The 21,504-nt window shown below is 50.9% G+C and overlaps 2 protein-coding genes across 7 annotated transcripts; both read left to right on the top strand.

The window, feature by feature from the left end:
• Positions 1-1,133: 1,133 nt before the first annotated feature.
• Positions 1,134-11,377, top strand: AMDHD2 (amidohydrolase domain containing 2). 4 transcript variants are annotated; one of them, XM_064520661.1, is made up of 12 exons: positions 1,134-1,279; positions 1,964-2,070; positions 2,752-2,888; positions 3,686-3,825; positions 4,390-4,444; positions 5,245-5,457; positions 6,733-6,821; positions 7,158-7,302; positions 7,578-7,685; positions 8,424-8,492; positions 9,134-9,235; positions 9,670-10,240. In XM_064520661.1, exons 2-12 carry the CDS (start codon positions 1,988-1,990, stop codon positions 9,756-9,758), a joined length of 1,230 nt encoding a protein of 409 aa, XP_064376731.1. In that variant the 5' UTR covers positions 1,134-1,279; positions 1,964-1,987; the 3' UTR covers positions 9,759-10,240. The 4 variants fall into 4 exon arrangements, with proteins under 4 accessions (XP_064376731.1, XP_064376728.1, XP_064376730.1 ...); XM_064520658.1 differs by lacking the exons at positions 9,134-9,235; positions 9,670-10,240 and adding an exon at positions 10,288-11,377; XM_064520660.1 differs by lacking the exons at positions 9,134-9,235; positions 9,670-10,240 and adding an exon at positions 10,288-11,377 and having other exon boundaries at positions 1,158-1,178.
• Positions 11,378-12,831: 1,454 nt separating this feature from the next.
• C14H8orf33 (chromosome 14 C8orf33 homolog) lies at positions 12,832-21,299 on the top strand. 3 transcript variants are annotated; one of them, XM_026100472.2, is made up of 8 exons: positions 12,834-13,095; positions 13,290-13,395; positions 13,928-14,018; positions 17,498-17,635; positions 17,818-18,545; positions 19,451-19,541; positions 19,675-19,821; positions 19,954-21,299. In XM_026100472.2, exons 4-8 carry the CDS (start codon positions 17,569-17,571, stop codon positions 20,148-20,150), a joined length of 1,230 nt encoding a protein of 409 aa, XP_025956257.2. In that variant the 5' UTR covers positions 12,834-13,095; positions 13,290-13,395; positions 13,928-14,018; positions 17,498-17,568; the 3' UTR covers positions 20,151-21,299. The 3 variants fall into 3 exon arrangements, with proteins under 3 accessions (XP_025956256.2, XP_025956257.2, XP_025956255.2); XM_026100471.2 differs by lacking the exon at positions 13,290-13,395 and having other exon boundaries at positions 12,832-13,095; positions 19,454-19,541; XM_026100470.2 differs by lacking the exon at positions 13,290-13,395.
• Positions 21,300-21,504: the final 205 nt, after the last annotated feature.

The raw sequence follows: 21,504 nt of genomic DNA, 5'->3' as shown, positions 1-21,504 counted from the left end.
CCCCTTAGAAACTTTAATATGAAACATTACTCATTTGTTTCCATTTAACGCTCAGTGTGATTAAAACAGACTCAGAGAGATAATCTACTGAGACATTCAGCTGCAAGTGTGAGAAGTGTCAAAAAAACAGCCTGATGGTTAGGCTTGCTCTAATCCGGGCTGCAGCAGAGCAAGAGAAAGGAGGCAGAGGAGCCTCAGCTCCGCATGACACCCCGGTGGGAATGGGTTTTGTGCAGCGCGAGCAGCACACACCTGGCGCGTTCGGAGGAAGCCGGTTCCCCTGGACGTGCTACCTCCCCAGCTGAGAGCAGAAATCTTCCTATTTTGTGTTCGCCACAGGCAGTTACCTTCGGTCCTGTGCAGGTGACAAAAATAGACCGTGCTCATCATCCTTTGTAATTCAGTAAGTAACCTTGGGGCCCGGAGAGGCAGCTCGGTAACGACTGCCAGGGGCTGTGCTGTGTAATTAGAGCCCCCCGGAGCTATAAGGCAGCTGCTCTGACATGATACGTCAGGTTTCACCCACCTCTCTCCTGGCCGGATCTTCCTCTGCCTGTGACCCGTCTCACTGAGCTCTGCTGGTATCAGGAATCTCTACCGGTATCAGGGTCTATTTTTCCTCTCAGCTGCCTTGAATGAATTTATTTCAGGTTTATAGCCTCGCTGGGGGGGCAATATGAGACTCCAGAGCTAGCAACGGGGGTCCTGCTGTTTAACAGCCCTTAGCAGATGTCTCCTCCAAGCAGAAGCTCCGTTTCCTCCCCTGCCCCCGTCCCAAATTCCCTGTCGCGCCCCGCCCCCGCCTGTGCCGAGGCAGCAACCTCCCCAAGATGGCGGCCGCGGCCTGCCGCTGACCCGCCCTTCCCATGATGGCGGCGCGGAGGGAGCTGGTCACGTGCGGCGCGGTGGGGCGGCCTCACGTGACCGGGCCCGGGGGGGCGGGGCTGAGGCCAGCACCGCCGCTACCCGCCCCGCCCCGCCCCGCCGCAGCGCCGTGGGGTCCCGGCGCTCGGGGCTGCTGCTCCGCGGCGGCTGCTGCCCCTCCGCCCGCTCTGAGGGCCGTGCGCGCCCCCGCTCCTGGTGCTGCTGCGGGGCGGCGGGCCGAGCCGCCTCGCCTCGCCTCGCCTCGCCCCGCCTCGCCCCGCCTCGCCCGGCTCCTCCCTCCGCCCCTCCCGCAGGTGCGGCGGGGCGGCGCGGGGCGGCGGGGCTCCGCCGACGGCCATGCGGGGGCAGCGGAGCCGCGGGGCTGAGGCGGGCTGAGGCGGCGGCGCGGCCCCAGGTGAGGTGGCGGCGGGCGGGGTCGGAGCTGGAGCTGGAGCTGGAGCCGGGCCGGGCCGGGGGGACGCGGAACCCGGAGGCGGTTGCGGACGGCGCCTCCCGGCGTCTCCTCCCGGGCCGGCGGGGCCCCCGCGCCAGGCCTCGGGGGGGGGGGGGGGGGCCGGGGGGAGCCCTTTTCCGTGGGAGTTTCAACCCAAAAAGGCCCTGCGGGACAGGAGGCGCCTGCCCCGAACGCCGCCGGGCCCTGGGAGCGGAGAGGAGCCCGGTGCCACGGTCCGCGGAGGCGCTCCCGGAGGATGTTCCCTGGCTGAAGTTCTCTCCTTAGGTTCTTCCCCTCATTCCCCCCTACCTATTCCACATCCATCACGTCCTGTCGTTCCTCCTGCCGCCACTGCCAGTCTGCGCTGCGGCCGCACGCGCTGGCACTGGTCACTTCAGATCCTGCCTGTCGCACGAGCGTGGAGCCAAACGTGCCCCCGACCCGCTGCTCTGGTTGCTGCCCCCACGCTCCTCCTCTGCTGCTCTGTGCTGGAAGAGCAGCGTCACCTTTTTCCATCCCCTGCCTGCCCCAGGAGCCCAGCCCTGATCTCCAGCTTGTGTGACCTTTCCTTCCGAGCGCCTTGCCTCTGATCCCAGGAGGCAGGAGAAGTCCAGCCCTCAGTGTTGTTTCCTTGACCTCTTTCAGGTTGGGTCGCTCCCAGACCCGATAATGCCATCTAATAAATCAGTCTCGGACGCTCCGATCTTCCAGTTCACAAACTGCCGTATCCTGAGGAATCACGAGCTGCAAAGGTGAGCAGGCTCAGCTGGGTGCTGAAAAGGGTTGTTATGGGGCCTACAAAGATGACCTTGAACCCAGAAATATTCTAGGAAGTGGATCCAGATTTCTTAGGGCATCAACTGTAGGTTCTCATAACTTGCTTCCCCACCATCACTTGTCCCCCTCAGCCCTGTTCTTGGCCTGATCTTGGAAGGAAGTTAGATGTGTCCATCATAGTTCTAACATGCTCCCCTCATCTTTCCTTTGTCTCTCTTCCCACCCTCTCAGTCGACTTCTGGGCCCATTGGCCATTTCAACTACATTTGACAGAGGGCTTGGGGTTATCAAGTGAGTCTCGTAAAACTAGAGGCCAAGTAGAAAGACAATCGATCACTAGTTGTGTCACCACTGGAAGAATAGTTTCTGAACACAGCCCTTCGTAGGTGTCGGAGAACTCACAAAGAGGAGGATTCTGACCAGGAAAACAAATATGTTTTGTTTCCCTGCTTGTGGAGCAATCTGTGGTCACCTCCATTACTTGTGCCTTGGCCTCCTTTTCCCATGTAGTTCCAGGTCCCTATGCAATATTGGAGATTACCACTGGATAGTCTAGCAGATAAGGGGAGAGAAGGAGGGTTTGTGGCATGCGGAGCTGTGGGGGCCCCTCTTCTGCTGCCAGGAGGAGCGGTGTGTGTGTGTGACTGTCCGTTCAGGGAGGACCTGTGGGTGCGAGAAGGGAAGATCCTCAACCCAGAGAAACTGTTCTTTGATGAGAAGGGATCTGCCGACATCCAGCTGGACTGCAAGGACAGCATCATCGCCCCTGGTTTCATTGACGTGCAGATCAATGGTAAGGAGAAGCCGCATGCACTGTCAGAGAGACAGGGGGTTCCCAGGCACGTCCGTTTTTGCCCTTCGTTGTGTGTGTACTGGCTGTGATGAGATTTATTTCAGCAGGGCATCAGCTGCGTGAGGGAGATGTGAGTCACCAAACTCATGATAAAGAACCATTTTGCCGATGGTTAATGCTTTTGCATAATGGATCCATTTTGGTGCTTTAGCCCTATGGGGTTTTGAGTCCACTTTTCCTCTTAACTTCTTCTTAATCAATAGTCTCTTTTCTTCTGCATCTGGCTGGCAGGATGCCTGCTCTTTCCAAGATATGAGGTGGACAGAGTGGGACTTCTCGAAGGAACAGACTTTACCAGCAGTAGCTCTTTCCTGGGTGCCAAGAAGGGCTTGTTCTGTGCTAGATCATGTTAAGTCAGATCTACTCTTTAATGGGTTTCAAAGTTACATTTTTTCCCCCTGAGTTAAAATGAAAAGTTGGTGTTTCTTGCAGAACACTGGGATGTTGTGGCAAAAAGCACTTCAGCAGGACAGTGTTGGTTGGATTTGTACTTGCAGAGCTTTGAGAATATAAAACACTAGTGCTGATAGAGCCCTTTGAGCCCAGTCAGTACAGATACAAATGGAGTGGCTCAGTCTGGTAACACAAAATATTTCTTAAGCATTTTTGGGTGGGGAAACTTAACACGTTCTTGGAGTACCCTATTTGTCCTTTACTGGAGGGGAAGTTCTGGGCAGGGAGGAGAGCTGTCCTGTGAGGAGGCTGCAGCCTTCATCTCTGTTTTGTTCATGGTGCAGGAGGCTTTGGGATTGATTTCTCCCTGGCTACAGATGACTTCAAATCAGGGATTGACCTGCTCAGCCAGAAAATCCTCTCCCATGGAGTGACCTCATTCTGTCCCACCGTGGTGACTTCTCCCCCATCTGTGTACCACCAGGTAAGAGAAGTTCCTCCCCACGCATCCCCAGGGTGATAAAGGGCTGAAGGCTGAGGCTGGTACCATGAGCTGAGGGGGCTGAGGCTGCAGCCTCCTTCTTCAGAGACTGAGATAGCTGCCTTGAAGGAAAAGCCATGGGCATGAGCAACTGTACTCTGACCCCTTAATTTCTTGGCCTTAACCTTTAGACTATTGAGACAATGATGTCTCCTAGGCAGCTGCCTTGCAGAAATGGGGCTTGCAACCTTTCCTTTGTGAGCTGTGTTTGGCTCCTGGTCCCCAGTGCTCCACCTACAAAGCTCTGTAGGGACCCAAGGATTTGGAGGCAATATTCCCCACCTGGAACAGAGATGTGGCTGTTTCTGCTAAGGTGAAACACTTCGGAGTGCTGCACTGAGCAGAACCATCTGGACTTTACATGACAAACATCAGCCCTTGCTGTTGGTACCTGTGGCTGCTGCTCTGCTGGGGCATCTCCATGGGTATCTCAGCAGGGGTGCTGTGCTGGGCAGGCTGCAAGGCCTTGCACGTCTGCAAGGCTTCTGACAAACCTCCCTTCTCTAGATTCTCCCTCAGATCAGTATAAGAAATGGTGGAGCCCATGGAGCAGGTATCCTGGGTAAGTGCTTTTGCCCCTTATTGTTCTCTCTGGTGCCACTATAGGGGGACAATTATCTGTTTTCTCCTTAAGGGAAAAGAAACTACAGTAGGGGCAGAACAAATGGGGGCTGGACCTTTCTAGTTGGTGGGAGGGATACACAGGCAGGCATATAGACCTGCTTTCTCCCTCAGGCCTTCCCCTGGCCTTTGCCATATTCTCTGCCATTGAATATGCACAACTCCAGCACTTCTGAGCCAGATAGGATAATGGCAGTGTGCTGCTTGGCTAATCGCCAGCGCTACATCTCTTACCATGTGGAGTGCTGCAGTCCAGAGGCTTTTGTTATTTACTGGGTATTTGGGGGATCAATCCCCCCCCCAGCCCTGAAAAATGGGTTGGGGTACCTCTTTGGGAAGATTGCCTTCCTGGCATCTTATTTGGAGCTCTTCACATCCAGATCCAGGAATGGAGTGCCAGTGGAGCACAGCCTGGAAATGGGTGGTGGAAGTGATCTTGGAAGGCCTGAGCTGGGGGAAGCTGGAGACCTGGGGCTGCCAGCAGCTATTACATGTTGGGGCAGAGGGGAGCTGTTTGCCAGTGGAGAGAACTGGGGCAGCCAGACTGGAGCAAAATAAAAGTGAATGGGGAAAAAGCTTGCTCCCACCCAGGCCTCTGCCATTACTCATGCGCAGAGTTGCCTGAACAGAGGGCTGCTGAGGCAGGACACCAGGAGCTTGACTGGAGCAGGATAGAAGCAGCACGTTTCCTAGTCTGATAGGGAGAAGAAGAGTCATGGCTACGTGTTCCTGTTTGGACAGGGGCCCATCTGGAAGGACCGTTTATCAGCAAGGAGAAGAAGGGGGCACACCCGGAGCACTGCCTCCGCACCTTTGAGGCAGGTGCCTTCCAAGACTTACTTGCCACCTACGGGACCTTGGACTGTGTCCGGATAGTCACCCTGGCCCCAGAGATGAAGAGGAGCAGTGAGGTGATCCGTGAACTCACCAAGCGGGGCATCTGTGTCTCGCTCGGTAAGGGCTAGGGAGCAGGCTTAGGGGAAGCTCAGGCTGACAGCTCACTGCCTCTCTGTGCTGCACAGAGCATGGGCCAGGCCACCACCTCCCTCAGGGCCACAGCATCTCTAATTGTGTCTTGGTTCGACTCATCTGGATGGGATTTCCTTCTGCTGCCCCCTCCAAGACCAGAGAACTGCCTCTCCATTTCCCAGAACTACTAGGAGCTTTAGCAGGACAGTGGCTTTCCTGGGTCACTGACAGCAGTCCTGGCCTACATGGAGGTAACAGACTTGTCACAAATAGGGACATAGGTTGATGTTGAAGATCTGTCTCCCTGTGTATGGTAAGGGTCAAATTTCATATTGATTAAAAAGCCCCTGCAGTTTAATGCAAGGTAGTACTGGTACTGTTCAAATGGAGGAAAGAATAGCAGCTTTTTTTTTTCGTAACCTTCAGTTTAATAATGACTACTTGGAAAAGTTCAAACTCTGAAGTTCAGCTGCTTTAGGCCTTATTGACAGGTGAAATGAGTTTTCCAAAGGTTACTGCTGACTTCTGATAACTCAGTTCTCCAACCGGAAATGGTGTGGGAGACATTTTCCTCCACTGCTTTGCAGACTACTGACTTGAAACTGGCCACATTTTTCTGGTCCTGTTTCACATATTCTTCTTTGCCTCAGATCCATTGAAAAAAAAAATTTTTTTTTAAAGGGTGAAATTGAGCCTTAAGCAAGAAGGGTATTTGTACAGCAGATCCCACAGCTCCTACCTTACAGCCCAGATAAGGAGAACCACCTCAGAGAGGCAAAGTTTACCCATAGAGCATTAGAGCTGCTGTCTGTGTTGGGAAAAACAAAATCGTTTCTTTTGGGTTATGTATTATCCACATGTTCTTTCTCGGCGAAGTCCCCACTATCTCTCTACTCCCTTGACACACATCCTCTCTGTATCAAGCCCTTAAATACCTGAGGACAGCAGAATGGCCCTGGGACCTCTAGTCTAGTCAAATGGCTCGCTCTCCCTGATGCTCTTGGGAGCAAGGCAGCATTTGCGACTATTACAATATGAACAGTGAATTCATTCAGGTGAACCATCCACTACCAGAGTCTCTCGTAGTCATTGCCAGATACCTCTGTGACAAGGCTGGCAGCTCATACCTAGACCGAGAATGGGGGGCATCAGAGTAGAGTCCTAGTGTCAGAACATCTTTATTCTTGGATGTCCCTGTGGGAAAATAAGTGGAGAGACAGGAAGAAAAAAAAAAAAATCATATGGTGGCTTTGTTTCCAGGTCACTCGGTGGCTAATCTCTCCCAGGCAGAGGAGGCTGTGCAGCATGGCGCTACCTTCATCACTCACCTCTTCAATGCCATGTTGCCGGTGAGTAGCCAAGGGCACTTGCCTGTGCTTGTATTGCGTTCAGTGCTTTCTCTCTCACTCCCCATGGGTGCTTATTCTCCTCAGCTTGTTTCATACCAGGCCTTTCAATGGGGTTTCAGCACTGAACCTCTGGCTTCACATTTTTACTTCCTGATCTAAAAGCGAGTCAAGGCTGAAGCCACGTGATGAGTTGCCCAGTCATGTCTGGTAAAGGATGGAGCGCCCAGCTGCCAGGCGCTGTGTGATAGAGACGGCAGCTGTGTCCCCTAGCAGGAGCAATCTCAGCCTCCAAGTCCTGCTGATGCTCCACAGCTTGTTCTCTCTCCCCTCGGGCAGTTCCACCATCGTGACCCTGGGATCGTGGGGCTGCTGACAAGTGACAAGATTCCTGCTGGGCGGAGGGTCTTCTATGGCATGATCTCTGATGGCATCCACACCAACCCTGCTGCCCTGCGAATTGCCCACCGAGCACACCCCAAAGGTGAGCTGTGCCAGGCCCATCCGGCGTTGTCAGCCTGGCCCCTTGCCATCTCAAATGCTGTGCCATCTCCCACAAGACAATTGCACAAGTGCTGTGGCTTGCTGCCTGAAAGATGCTCCTGCCATGTGTTTGGGGCCACCAGAACCTCTCACTTCAGTAAGATGCTGCTGAAGATGTCTTTGCTCCTCTCTGGGAGGGTCAGCAGAGCACAGTGCTTGCACCTGCAGTGAGAGCAGGTACGAAGCTAACACAACCCATTCGTTTGCATTCCTCAGGCCTGGTGCTGGTGACGGATGCTATCGCTGGTATGGGGCTGGCACCAGGTCGGCACACGCTGGGCCAGCAGGTAGTGGAGATCGATGGGCTGAACACCTACATTGCAGGTAAGCGCCTCTCGCCAAAGAGCCAGGGTGAGTACTGCCTTTCATGCCTGTTCTTGGACAGCTCAGCACACCTGGCAGCACCTGGCAGCATAAGGCAGCGCTTGTGTCATCCTCTTGGAGTTTGTTGCCTGATCAATTAATGGCTGCATAGTAACTTGGCCCTGGGGTGAACGCAGCACCTCATGAGGAGGGCAAGGGCCCTGTTTTGCTGGAATGAGGAGGAATGTGTTGTTTCTTAGCTATCCACAACACCTTTGGACTCCTTGTTGCACAGTGTTACAGATGCTAGAAGTTCTGGTGGGGTCAGAAAGGATGGGGAAATTCTACGAATATTTATTGTCCCTTGTCTTTACTGTAACATCACCACTTTTGGTTAAAGAAGTCCCCAAACTGCAAACAACTGGAGACTTGGAAGATATTTCAGAGGAGGATCATTCCTTGCTCAGTACCCATCCCCTGTCTCTGACAGCAGCTGCCTGAGCTGTGAGCTGGGGTTTCATTCAGTCCAGCTGCTCTTACAGTGGAACTGTGGGGTGATTTCGCAGTACCCCTCCCTGCACTGCCAGAACGGACTGCGTCTCACCTCATTCTGTCACTCAGCAGCAATGGCTGAGAGCCCTCCAACTTGCTCCTGATACGTCCTAGGATTTCTACCTCCTTGTGTTTTGCTTCTCCCCCCAACTTCTCCTCGATACGAGTCATGGGGACGTGCTCAGTGCTGTCCTGCTCCTCTCCCAGGCACGAAGACCCTGAGTGGTAGCATAGCAACCATGGATGCATGTGTGCGACACTTCCTAGAAGCCACAGGTAAGTGAGCCTTGTCCACAAGCCAACGCTGCCTGTGTGGACTCAGGGAGAGATCGTGCTCTTCCTCAGCCAGGGAATGTTTCCCTTTGCCCAAGACATGAGGAGAAGGGCTGAAATCAGTGGCACGGGCCTCACAGATTAGCACCTTTTTGAGCAGAGACTTCATTCTAACTTGTAGCACTAATGACAGGTGCACTGTCTTGTCCTTTTCTGACAAAGGGATTAAAGGTGATTGATTTCCTCTCCCATACCCTAGATATTTAGTTCTCCTCTCCCTGCTGTCTTGGGATGTTTCCCTGAGGGATATTCCCCTCCTCAGCTCCATCCTACTGCGATGACAGTGTTGCAGCCCCTCCTGCACTTCTTGTACATAAGCTCCTGGTAGTTCAGGGAAAAGGCAGCATCCCCCAGTGAGATCAGGTGCTGATGCCCTACCATGACAGGAGGGGAGAGAAGCTAGTGCTGGCAAGTACAGTGGTGCCTCTGTGGGTTTGGTTATCCAGACGAGTCCCTGCCAGGCTACCGGTTGAAACAGCTTTGTTGCTGCATTTGCCCCTGAGACATTGCCTTAGTCAAGGGGTGTTTGGGCTGCTCTGGCCATGGGTCTGTTTGCTGCCCTAATGCCTCCTCCTTTGTTCAAGGGTGCTCAGTAGAGACCGCCTTGGAGGCAGCATCTCTCCATCCTGCCCAGCTCCTGGGGATTGAACATAAAAAGGGAACCCTGAATTATGACTCTGATGCAGGTACTGGTATGGGGGCAGCGGTACAACTTCTTGCATTGAGGGCTCTTGTGTACAGGAGCGGCTCTTGGGCAAAGCAGGGGCTGTTGCCAGTGTAGCCTTCTCCATACACCCCTCTGGGAATCTCTGGTAGACCTGCTTTGCTGCTTGCCTGGGATTTGCTTTGGGCTTTTTGTGGTTCTTCCCTTGGCTCCTGGCAGTAGTTGCTGAGCCCTTTGGAGAGACCTCCACATCTCAGCTGGGCATGGAGCATAGCTACCATAGCAGGGGTGGCACAATGCACTGTTGTCTCGCTGTCATTTCCGCAGTGGGGAGAAGCTCTTTCCTGCTGACATACAGTCCTAGAGCCCAGCTCCTCCCAGCCAGCTTCAGCTGCTGCAGTTCCCTTTCCTCCATTTCTCTCTGACGGCTCTTCCTTTCTCTCCTGTTTGGTGCAGATTTCCTGATGCTGAATGACAGTCTGTATGTGCAAGCCACATACATCGCAGGCGAGCAAGTCTGGAGACAGGACACGTTAGGCATGTGACGCTGGGCTTTCCTGGTGCCCCCCCCCCACCCCCGCGGCTCCCTGGCACTGTGGTTAGCTTTGGTAACCACCCCACTTTTCTCTTCTTCCTTCCTGCGACTTCCTTAAAGGAGCCTCATACCAAAGAGCTGTGTTTTCCAGCACAACCACTGCTTCCAGTCACAGCCATGCCTGCAACAGATTTGTTGGTGCTCAGTTGGCGGAGTGGGAAAAGCAGGCAGATCTGTGTTGCGGGAGGAGGGCGATTGTTAGTCCCTGGAGTGACCTGCAGGACTGCACAGCTGTCCTGTATGGAGTCCCCGGGCAGAGGTGCTCCTGTCACTGTCGTAGAGCAGTGTGAGGCTGTCCCAGCCTCTGCACTGTTTTATACAGCACACACTAACCTGCCCCGTGTCCACGGCAGGCTCAAGCCATCATTCCTCTCCTTGCTGTTTGCCTTACTCTGGGGCAGCCATGGTTGATTAGACACCAATTTCTACCAGCTCAGCTTGCAGCTCTTCATGTTAAAAGGTTCCTGTTGTGTTGGCAGAAGTTCAGGAGCCTGTTCTGATCCCCCGGAACTTCCTCCATCGTGTGTCCTCCGGAGCAAGGCTGCCACAGCTTGCTGACTCAGTGCCGTTGTGGGGCTGTATTTCTATGTGGCTGAATCCTCAGGGCAGAGATCAAACCCAGGAAAACAAGGCATTGCTGGCCCTTTGTGCCTTTTCCCCACGTGGGCATTGAGTCCACAGCCTGTGGTTTCTGCTGGAGACATGGACAACATCCTACCACAGAAAGCAGTGTTGCTCTTAACCCTTTGCTCTGGCTAGATGGATTCTGCAGGCTCTAGTCTCTACACCCAGCCTTCGTGTCATCTGGTGGGTTGGTACATTCTTCAAGCCACAGATGGGATGCTTTTGCTTTAGGGGATGTATCCAGCCTGGTATTGACTGTTTCGCAAGCTTGTGGTCCAGCTCAAGGACTAAGGAAAAGAATCCTGTGGTTCATAGGGGAGGAGAATTACAGTAGGATTCTGGCCTTTCAAGACAGTTGCTGATAGCTCATTATTCACATGCTCATTATTATCTTCTCCAGCACTTGACTGTCAGCTAATTTTCTGACACTTGAAAACTTTTTTGAAGACTGATTGTGACTTTGAACCTACCATGATCAAAAAAGCCTTGTGATAAGTCACGGACTAAGTCTGAGAAGCCGCAAACCAATTAGATGAGCCCTGTAAGTGAGCAGAAGGCTTAAACAAAGGCCAAGTCTTAGCCAGTGCAGAGACTGCAAAGCAAGACAGAAGTCTGGTAGGGGTTGGTAGAAGTGTGCAGATTTTTCCAGTACCTTTTTATAGCCTTTAACAGCAACATTTGAAAGTGCTTTCCTAGCAATTTAAAGCCCTGCTGGAATGACTGGCAGCCTCGGAGGGTTTCTAACATCTATTGCCTATGTCAGCAGAAACTATAACCACCAGGACTGAAGTATTTGAAAGAGACATCAAATACTGTGTTATGAAATGCAACATGCTTCTGCATTACAAACTTCACCAGGGGAAACATCTGACTGCTTGGTTTTTTTTGTTTTTTTGTTTTTTTTTTAAGGGAGGGGAGTAAAAGAAATAAATCCAAGGGGGAAAATATGAAACAAGGTGTCTAACTTTCTGGTTTTCTTTTTTTCTTTTTATAAAATTAAATAACCAAAAGGAAATCTAAAGTGGAAATGGAATTGGGCAATACCTGCATACATGGGTCAGAGGCTTAAGCCTACCCGTTTTGGTCAGCTCAGACTATGCTGTGATGTACATACACATTGTGTTGTATACTGGCGTGGCATGTAACAGGTTGGGATCTGAGCTGGTGGTGACTCTGTGGTTTTGAAACTTGTCCGTCTTTTGGGGGTTTTCGTTAAATTGGACAAAGGTGGTGTGGTATTTGGTCCTGTAGTGAGAGAGGCCTCCATCTGTGCTGGAAGCGGTAATGTTACCCTGCATTTCTTGGGACTCGGAGGAGCGGGAGGGAGGCCAGCTTGTGAGAGAACAAATGCACTTTTAAAGCAAGAATTCAGCTCATCTGCCCCAAACCCCCTCTGAGCAGGTTTCCCTGAGGACCTGCCTGTGCTGCCCATGTTGGGTGCCCACAAAACTCGTTAGTGGAGGCCTGCTAGCAAGGGAGAGCTTCAGAGGACGGGAGCAACTGCTGCTCCTGAAGGGCCGGGCCAGGCCGGGCTGCCCAGCAGAGGGCAACTCGAGGTAATAAATGGTTTCTGGGTTTCTCCCAGGCTGCTGTGGGTTGGTGGGAGGCAGAGGGGTTGGTGGGGAAGCTGGCTGCTGAGGCCGGGTGCCAACGGCTTCCTTCAGGCCTGGGCACTCGTGGGGATCAGCTGCGCTCTCAGTGGGGCCGCTCTGAGGTGTTACAGCTGCAGCAGTTTCTCCATGCCTTTTCTATGCGTTGCCTCAAGCTGAGCGGAAGAAAAAGGTTTCTTTGTGGCTGGGATGGAGGGGGAGGATTTGAATGAAAAGCTTGCCTTCCCCACGCCTCGGCCTGGCGGTGCGTGCACCGTCCTGCGCCCGCTCCCCTTCGCTGAGGCACGTCCGCGGCTCGGCCTGGGCTCGGCGTGCACTGCCCGCCCGAGCTGAGGCTGGGGAGGCAGGTAAGAGCGAACGTCCAGCGACATTTCTGTAATTAAGTTCTGACTTGCTATCAGGGTTTTTTTTTTTTATGGTCCCCCCTCTCTCCCCCCTCTCTCCCCCCTCTCTCCCCCCTCTCTCCCCCCTCTCTCCCCCCTCTCTCCCCCCTCTCTCCCCCCTCTCTCCCCCCTCTCTCCCCCCTCTCTCCCCCCTCTCTCCCCCCTCTCTCCCCCCCCCCCGTGAGCATGTGAGTGGGTTTTGGAGCAGAAAGCGAGCAGGGGCTCTGCCCTGGCGTGGTCACAGTGGGCCGGCTGCGGGGCCCTGGCAGGCGGCACGGGGGGCGGCTGCAGAGCCGAGGGGGCCGCCCGGCCCCGTCCACGGCCCTTCCCGGGGCGGCCCCGGCCCCGGCTGCGGTGGCAGCGCTGCCGCAGGGCGGGCGGAACCGAGGTGCTGGGGCCGGGGAGCCGGCCGGAGGGACGGACCGCGGCGCGGGGGAGGCGGTTGGGCGACGGACGGCGACGCGCGGGGCTGACGCGAGGCGTGAGGGGAGCCGCTCTGCCGGGCCGCTCCGCTCCGCTCCCGCGGGCCGCGGCGCCGTTCGCGGGTGCCCCGGACCCCTGCGGCCGCCGGGGCAGCGGCCGGGGGCCTCCCGAGCTGGCGTGCGGCAGCGGGCTCTGCAGGAGGTGGCCGAGCCGGAATGCCGGCCCGGTGAGCTCCCTCATGGCGAAGGTAGGAGCCTCCCCCGGCTTGGCTGGTCCCTTTTCCGCTGCTCGCTGCGGCTTTAAGCCGCCCCTTTTGCGCCGCGAAGAAGTGGCTCTGTGGGGCGTTTTTTAAAAAAGGACTTTCCTAGCACTGGTGTCTGCCTGGGAGTTTTTTCCATCCGTGGTCATCTCCTTATTCTGATTTTCTTTTTTTCATTTCAGGATTTTTTCTTTCCAAGTTTTCTTTTTTCATTTGCTAGTGCATTTTAATGGCTGTCTTACTCAAAGGCAGACTTCTAAGCCCTGCTCCCCAGCTGCTTATCGCAAGGTATGCAGGGTGAAAATGCCACAAAGATAATCTTAAGGACTTAAAGATAGGGATTACTGCGTAAAGGAAGCATTCTGAGTGTTGTCACAGCTGTGCTGGAGGGAAGATTTCCTGCTGCGGAGATGTGTTAGGCCATTAGCTACAGCAAAAACAAGGAATCTACCATTTGTGGCCTTTAAACAAGGAAAGAGTTAAGAAGAAGGGAAATCATCTAGGGATGGTCTCGATTTGCCGGGGTGGTTGGCCTGCTAAAAGTTTACTGTCTCTAGTATTTATAATAAAGAGGCTTCATTTGGTGTGCTCCAAATTGTAAATTTTGCAGGACCTGTGTCACTCTGTTCTGCACCGGTTTGTGGTATAAGTGGTTATGCTGCATGTCTCTAGTGTCAGGCCACAAAAGGGTTTTACGACCCGCTACTCTGATTTCCCACATAGTGCAGAGCAGAGAACTTCAGAAAACTTGAATTTGGGATCAGTTTTGCACGTCTGCTGTTTGCACTTTTAAACATTGTGCCTTCCCCCCGTGTCTAAGGATCCCCAGGGCACATTCCAAGATGAGGTGGAGTGGTGTATTTTGCAGCTGGAGACAAATCTCCTTTGCCTCAACCCAGCCCCAAAACAAGGTATGTTGCCTCCTTTATAGTCTGCAGCTAAATTTCAGCCTCAGTGTTGATTTAGTAGACCTAGAAGCTTTTTGTATTTCTCCTCACCAATCTGTTTTCTCTTTGTTGTAAATTCAAAATTACATAAAACACTGAACTTTAAGAACTATCTGAACCTTATCTGCCTTTCCTGTGACTTTTCGTCTCAGTTTTCTGTATTGCTTTTCATATTCTCCTTTTCCTGTCTAATTGCTTGTTGTTTGGTTCTGCTACAGTTCTGCTTTTGTTTTCCAGTCTTAAGGAAATACTGTTTAAGTATGGCTGGCTCTTAGATGTGTGTAGGTTTATTTTTGCGAAGCTTGTTCTTCCTTGTTCTCGTTTGAAGGAGAAATTGCTTGAAAGATAAAGCCTTTTAAAACACTTCTGATGAGCCTGCAGTCTGATCCAGTCAGTCCAGCTTGTTAATATATGAAGACTTGTATCCTGCTTCTACCAATGGCCAGTACTTAATATTTAGGAAGAAGGTGCAGTTACCCTTTGCAGCATGCCTTGCTGAGTGTGTGCTGGTGCACCTGAGGACATAGTAGTAATTAATATATGGCCCCGCACAGTGCTTGATTGTTAGGCCATTTTTTTACACCACTGTCTTGTGCTGAGTACGTAGGGTCAGGGAGCAGCAGGGACAGCCTGCTCCCGAAGGGGAAAGTGAGATGGGAGCCGAACATAACCACAAGGCGGGCAGGGGCCATGACTTCCCCAAGGAGGGGCCTAGTCCCCCAGTACCCTACTGCAGGGCTACAATCTCATTGGGATAGTGGAGACGTAGTGGAGTAGCTCACACGACGGGAGTATTGCAACGGATGGATACAGGCCCTTTAGGAAGGACAGGCCAGGAAGGTGAGGGGGAGTCGCCCTTTCTATGAGAGAGCAGCTGGAGTGTATGGAGCTCTGCCATGGGGTGGGTGATGGGCTGACTGAGAGCTCATGGGTTAGCATTAAGGGGCAGACTAATATACATGGCATCATTGTGGGTGTTTGCTATAGGCCACCTGATGAGGAAGAAGTAGTAAATGAGGCCTTCTACAGACAGCTAGAAGTAGCTTCACATTTGCAGGCTCTGGTCCTCATGGGGCACTTTAACCACCTCGATACCCGCTGGAGGGACAACACAGCAGGGCACAGACAATCCAAGAAGTTCCTGGAGAGCATCAGTGACAACTTCCTGATACAGGTGATAGAGGAGCCAACAAGCAGAGGTGCTCCGCTGGACTTCGTACTTGCAAACAAGAAAGGGGTGGTTAGGGATGTGAAGGTTGGGGGCAACCTTGGCTGCAGTGACCATGAGATGGTGGAGTTCAGGATCCTGGGAGGAGAGAGCAGGGCAAAGAACAGGATCACAACCCTGGACTTCAGGGGAGCAGACTTTGGCCTCTTCAGAGATCTGCTTGGAAGAATCCTATGGAATAGGGTCCTAGAAGGAAGAGGGGTCTAAGAAAGCTAATTGATATTCAAGGATCACCTCCTTTAAGCTCAAGAACAATCCATGCCAGTGAGCAGAAAGTCAAGCAAAGGTGGCAGAAGACCTGCCTGGATGAACAAGGAGCTGCTGGCAAAACTCAAACACAGAAAGGAGGTAAACAGAGGGTGGAAGCAGGGACAGGTAGCCTGGGAGGAATATAGGGACATTGTTTGAGCATGCAGGTATGGATCTAGAAAGGCTAAAGCTCATCTGGAATTTAATCTGCCAAGGGATGTCAAGGAAAGAGTGGACGTACTGAATGCCTTCTTTGCCTCAGTCTTTACTGGTAACACTAGCCTTCAGAAAAACCCAGGCTACAGGGACCAGGAGGAAAGTCTGGAGAAAGGACAACTTTTCCTTCGTGGAGCAGGATCAGGTTAGGGAATAATTACGCAGCCTGGACATACACAAGTCCGTGGGCCCTAATGGGATGCACCCACAAGTGCTGAAGAAGCTGGCTGATGTCACTAGAAGGCCACTTTCAGTTGTCTTTGAAAGGTCACGGCGATCAGGACAGGTGCCTTAGGACTTGGAGGAGGGCTCAGAGGAGGGAATCATATCAGTGCATATAAATATCTGAAGGGAGAGTGTAAATAAGACAGAGCCAGACTCTTTTCAGTGGTGCCCAGTGACAGGATGAGAGGCGAAAGGCACAAACTGAAACACAGGAAGCTCCGTCTGAATCTAAGAAAAAGCTTTTCTCCTGTGAGGGCAACTGAGCACTGGAACAGGTTGCCCACAGAGGTTGTGTAGTCTCCATCCTTGGAAATACTCAAAAGCCATCTGGACCTGCAATCCGCTTTAGGTGACCCTGCTTGAGGAGGGGTGTTGGACTAGATGGTCTCTAAAGGCCCCTTCCAATTTCAACCATTCTGTGAGGCGAGCAAAGCAGGCCTATTGATCATAATCAGGTTCTTTCAAGGATCCAGATCGCCAGGCAAGTCTGTGGTGATGAGGCAGGTCCAAGGTCTAACTAGGAATTCAAGTCTGCAGATCAGGATCAAGGCTTGGGTCACTGGGGTACCTGGCCAGGCATGGGCATGGCTCCAGCGTTGCTTCAACATAGCTCAAGCAGGGCCAAGCTTCAGAGACTCAGCTTGCCTTCCCTGAAGCTTTTTCCAGCTCTTTCTTTGTATCAGCTCTTACCAGTGAGCTGGACTTGAATGCAGCTACCTAAACTCCTAGAAGCAGGGGGGGAAGTGGTGCTCAGGATTGTGACAGCTAGGTGCTCTGAAGACATGCTCTACCCTTCTGGGTAGGGTACAGCTCCACTGGGGCACTTCGGCGTCACATATGCAGTGCTGTTGCTCTTTTCCTGCCATGGGACTCCTGGCATCGGGTCTGCAGTCAGCCAGCAAGCTACACCTCGTTTGGAGAGTCCCAGAGAGATACAATGCAGACAAGAGAATACATGTGTGCCTGTGCCCATTCCATGTAACAGGAGTCTTGTACATCAAGCTTTTTGTGACTGGAAATGTGAGACAAACACTAGAAGACTGTGCATATAAGGAGTTCCCATACTGGAGCCTTGGGGAACACTCTTATGGAAAAAGAACGGCATTTTTTAGAGAATTCTCTTTGATGCAAAGAACTGGGATTACAGTGGCAGTTTGGCTGGTTTGTGTGAGAGTCGAGAGAGAGTCCAGCTCTTCAGGGTACGCTCACTACTCCATTAGATCATTCCCAGTTTTCCAGAGAAGAGACAAAGAAAGAGGCTCTTGGATTTCTTGTTTATTTGGGGAGAAGGGGTGCTAAGCACTCTGTAGCTTCTGCTCCATTGGTAGTACAGTTAGTGCAGCTGAAGAGCCCTCACATTTGGAGTTTCCTTTCAACTGAATGTCAGTCATGGACTAGTCAGGTGTAGTATGAACACAGCTGGAACATGTTCAGAGGAGACCCTGTCATCCGCATCCTGCAGTATAGTCTGTAAGGCCCATCATGACCTGTTTCCTCTCTCTTTTGGTCTTTTTCTTGAATGCAGTAGAAGAAACGCAGCACATTCTCAAGGTCCTGCACTCCCATGAGACCCCCTTGGTGAAGAAGCAGCAAGTGATGAACCATGTGTTTGGGGATTATCGACTCAAAATGGCTGAGGAGCAGAAGAGCATGGAGAAGGCAGGTGAGCTTTAACTGTCCCTTCAGGGGATGGTGATACTTGGTTCCTTTCTGAAGTTTTTTTTAATCTTGCTTTGAGTGGATTGCCTCTCTGCAGCCGTGCCTTATAGAGGGAGCTGCAGTACCAGTGGCATCCCCATAGTAGGAAATTGGTGTATTAATAGAAACATTCTTTATCTCTTCTAGCTCTGAAACCTGGTGAAGCAGAAGTGCAGCCAGGCAGTGGGCAGCCTTCAGGTAGTGTGGGGTACAGGAAACCCTCTGACCAAACCTCTGAGGCAGAACCAAAGTGGAGCATGTTGTCTGACGACAGCTTCCAACTGGACTTCACATCTTTTGAGATGGACTCAGCAGCAACTGGTGCAACTTTGGGAGCAGCTCCTAGTGCCAGTGGTGCTGAGCAGAAACAAACTAATGTAAGAGCCCCAGAACAAAAGAATATGAGTGAAGCCTGGAGTTTTGCTGCTTCTGGACAAGAACCCAAGTTTGCTTTCAATTTTACCATCCCAGGTGAAGATCATCCTCTGGTTCCATCAGTTCTAGTGAACCAACCCTTAGAGAGTACAGCAGACCATGAAGTGCTGGATAATTCACTGCCTACTGAATCACCAGGTATGCTACAGAGCTCAACCTTGCAGAAGCCTGAGCTGACTCAAACTGCAAATAGTGCACCCGGAGAAGACAGAGGCCATTTCGTGTTAAAGACCCCTATACCAGAGAGTGCTCCTGGAGATGAGACAGTGACAGAGAAAGCAGCAGCAGATGGAGCAGCCCAGAAGAAGAAAAAGAAGAAGAAACAAAAAGCATCTAGCAGTAAAAAGGAGATAGAAGAAAGTGAGATAAGCAGGAAGGCAAAGGCGGAAGCCAGTGGATGTCAGAATAAAGATGTATCCCATGAAGAAGAGACCTCTCAGGTATTCGAATACTGATAGGATCCCATAAATTATAAATCCTTCAATAGAAGAGAAAGTTGATGTCTATGCATAGTTGAACAATTAGTATACTGGCACAAAATGCAAGCTGAAAAACAAGGGTTGTTGCTTATTTCTTACAGCAGCTTTTTTTTTTCCTCTGCTAGTCAGTTGACGAACCAAACTAGCAGAAAGGAAGTTACTGCTTTTTTGTTGTCTGCCTGAGACTTGTGCGGAAACATGAAGAGTTCTTGGTGTTGAGACCTGTGGTAGCTAACCTTTGGAAAGCCAGGTGCCACACTGACCTTAGAAAAAAAAAATTTAAGGCAGGTAACTGTCTTCAGGGCCAAGCTGGGTATCTGTGTGTGCTGAATCAGGCACTGTACCCATGACTTGCTATCAGGTAGGATAAATTACTCACATTATGCAAACAGCAAAGTTGAGGTGCAGACCTCCCTCCACATGGGATCTCAGACACCAAGATTCTCCTTCTGATTTTGTGCATTGCTTGCTCTATAATTTTGGGCAGGTTAGTTTGTTTTTTTATTATTATTATTAATGCTTATTTCTCCCATCTATAAGTTGACTTGACAGCTTCTTTAATATCTTGAAGTCCTGAAGGGCTTTCCAGAGAACTGTGTCTTCTGAATAGCAGCCAGATATTAAGTCCATCAAATAGAGACAGTGAGTCACAACTGAGTATTTGTTTAGCACTTCAAATTTATCCAATGAAAAACACTATAGGCAAGATCTCATGAAGTCTATAAAGTGACCACCAGAACCTGAAATTCTGAGTTAGTCCTGACTTTGTGTGGGTTTCTTTTGTGTAGGTTTCTTTTGCGTGGCTGCTGCTGCTATCATGTTAGGATGATTTATTTCCTTGTGCTCACTGTGTTCATCTTGTATAGCAGTCAGATGACCAGCTGTGGAAAGAAGTGGACTGGTGTGTGGAACAGCTGGAACTTGGCCTGAAGACGCAAAAGCCCACTCCTAAACAAGGTAACATTCAAGAGAGCAGGGAAGGGTTGCAAGAGACTGAGTGGGAAGGGCTGGCAGACAGGAGCAGTGATGCAGGGGAAGAGCCAGTGTGGAGTCCTAAACTGTGGGTTGTTTGTGTTTCCCACTGCTTCAGTGGAGGAGGCTGTCCGTGCAATCAAGACACTGCGCAGTGACAAGGCTCCGTTAGTGAAGAAGCGTCAAATCATGAGAACTATGTTCGGAGACTACAGGAAGAAGATGGAGGAGGAGCGGTGCAAACAGCTCAAGCTCATGCAAGCAGGTAGGAGACTGCATGTAGGGGGAATTGAAGAGGAAAGCAGAACCTCCTTCACTCTTACCCTCCATATAGCTCTGCAGAGTGGAATATAAAGTGACTAAACATTTCTTCTTGCTTTCTTCTCCCCTCTGTAAGCTGCAAAATCTGCCAGGGTTGTGGAAGTGAAGGAAAACATCTACAAGAACAACTGCCAGGTCTTGCGAAAGCGCTCTGGAGCTTGCAGGAAAAGCGAAGGTTCAGCCGGATCCCCTTCAGCATCACCCAGGACATCTAACACAGACTCATTCAGATTCACAACTTCCCAAGAAAAGTTTTGCTTTAATTTTTTTTAGGAAAGTTTTAGACTAAAACTGTGGCTAAAAACTGTGCCAGATTTTCTGCAAACCTAAGAAGGGTAGAAGGATCCTGTGCAGGGAGAATGTTACTTAGGAATCTCTGCGTGTTTACCAAAGAAAGGATTGTCTTTCAGAGTGCCTTATATAGAGATGTATAATAGATCTGCTTACTATACACATAACCCCAGTACACAGTCTACATTGTAGACCTCTGTCCTCACACTGTAGAAAGGCACCTTTTCAAATGATCAGCATGGATTCTGGTATCCAGAAAGCACTGGGTAGTGTATTTAATCAAATACAATGTGCAAGAGTTCAGGAACTGAGAGGAAAATGAGTGCGAATCATCTTTGCTCATTCATTTGTCTAACTGAAAAGTATAGACTTAGAAGAAAACTGCAAATGCTGATTTACTCTAGCTTAGGGATGTCAGGGCGGGTGTTTCCAGACAAGGAAAGATTTTTAGTTTCTGAGGCCAGGTTCTTGCCAGCTGGGAAGGATGTACAGTCAGTTCTTAAAAAAAGAAGCTTACTTTATAAGTAGCCCAGTGACAACCAGCAGTGACTCAGAGGATAAATCAACTGTGTCTCAAACCCTGGGTGACAGTGAAATGAACTGTGACAGCCCAGAGAATCTGTTGCATTTGATCTGTATTAAATTTTTACTTTCTGGACAGTTGAATGTACATCTCCAGTGCCTTGATACTGCTTCAGTCACTGAACCTGTCGCCTGTGTTCATGCAGAAAATCTTCCCCATTCAATCTTAAAAAGCTGAAGGAACAGAAGGCCTTTAAAAGGAAACATGGTATCAGATGTCCCTAGGGAGCAGAGCTTTCCTCCCTTTTATAGACCAGTCAGTCATCCAGTATGAGAAGCAAGAAATGGAACTGCAGGCAGATTTCAGGGTGTACTGAGAGACAGTGGGGAAATAGTTTTTTGAAGTCTTTTCCTGCAAATGTTGTTGGCTGCAGAAAAAGGAATGTATTTTATTGCTAAGCTCAGATATAGTAAATTGCATCTCGAGGATTTATTTTGTTTTAAATATTTAAAATAATGGCTGTTAAAAGGGACAAGGGGAAAGTGAAACTGGATAACATATCTGATAAGGAGAAATACACAGAAGACATAAATAAAACTGGAAATCAATAGCTTAGTCAATTCTTCTACTTCCTGGTGCGCACGGCTGTTATTTTGACTGTATGGAATAACACAGTACAGCTTTTTTCAGACTTGTTTTGGATTTCCAGGATTTTATATTAAAAATGAAAAGGCTATGTCCTTTGCAAAATCTTAGTATTTTTATGTTGCTTATGAAGATTTAGTTGCATACTGTATATGGCCTTGGAATTAT

The sequence above is a fragment of the Dromaius novaehollandiae genome, chromosome 14 (genome assembly GCF_036370855.1).
Source record: "Dromaius novaehollandiae isolate bDroNov1 chromosome 14, bDroNov1.hap1, whole genome shotgun sequence".
NCBI lineage: Eukaryota > Metazoa > Chordata > Aves > Casuariiformes > Dromaiidae > Dromaius > Dromaius novaehollandiae.
The sequence above is the reverse complement of the archived record's forward strand: the minus strand, read 5'-3'. Positions and strand labels throughout refer to the sequence as shown.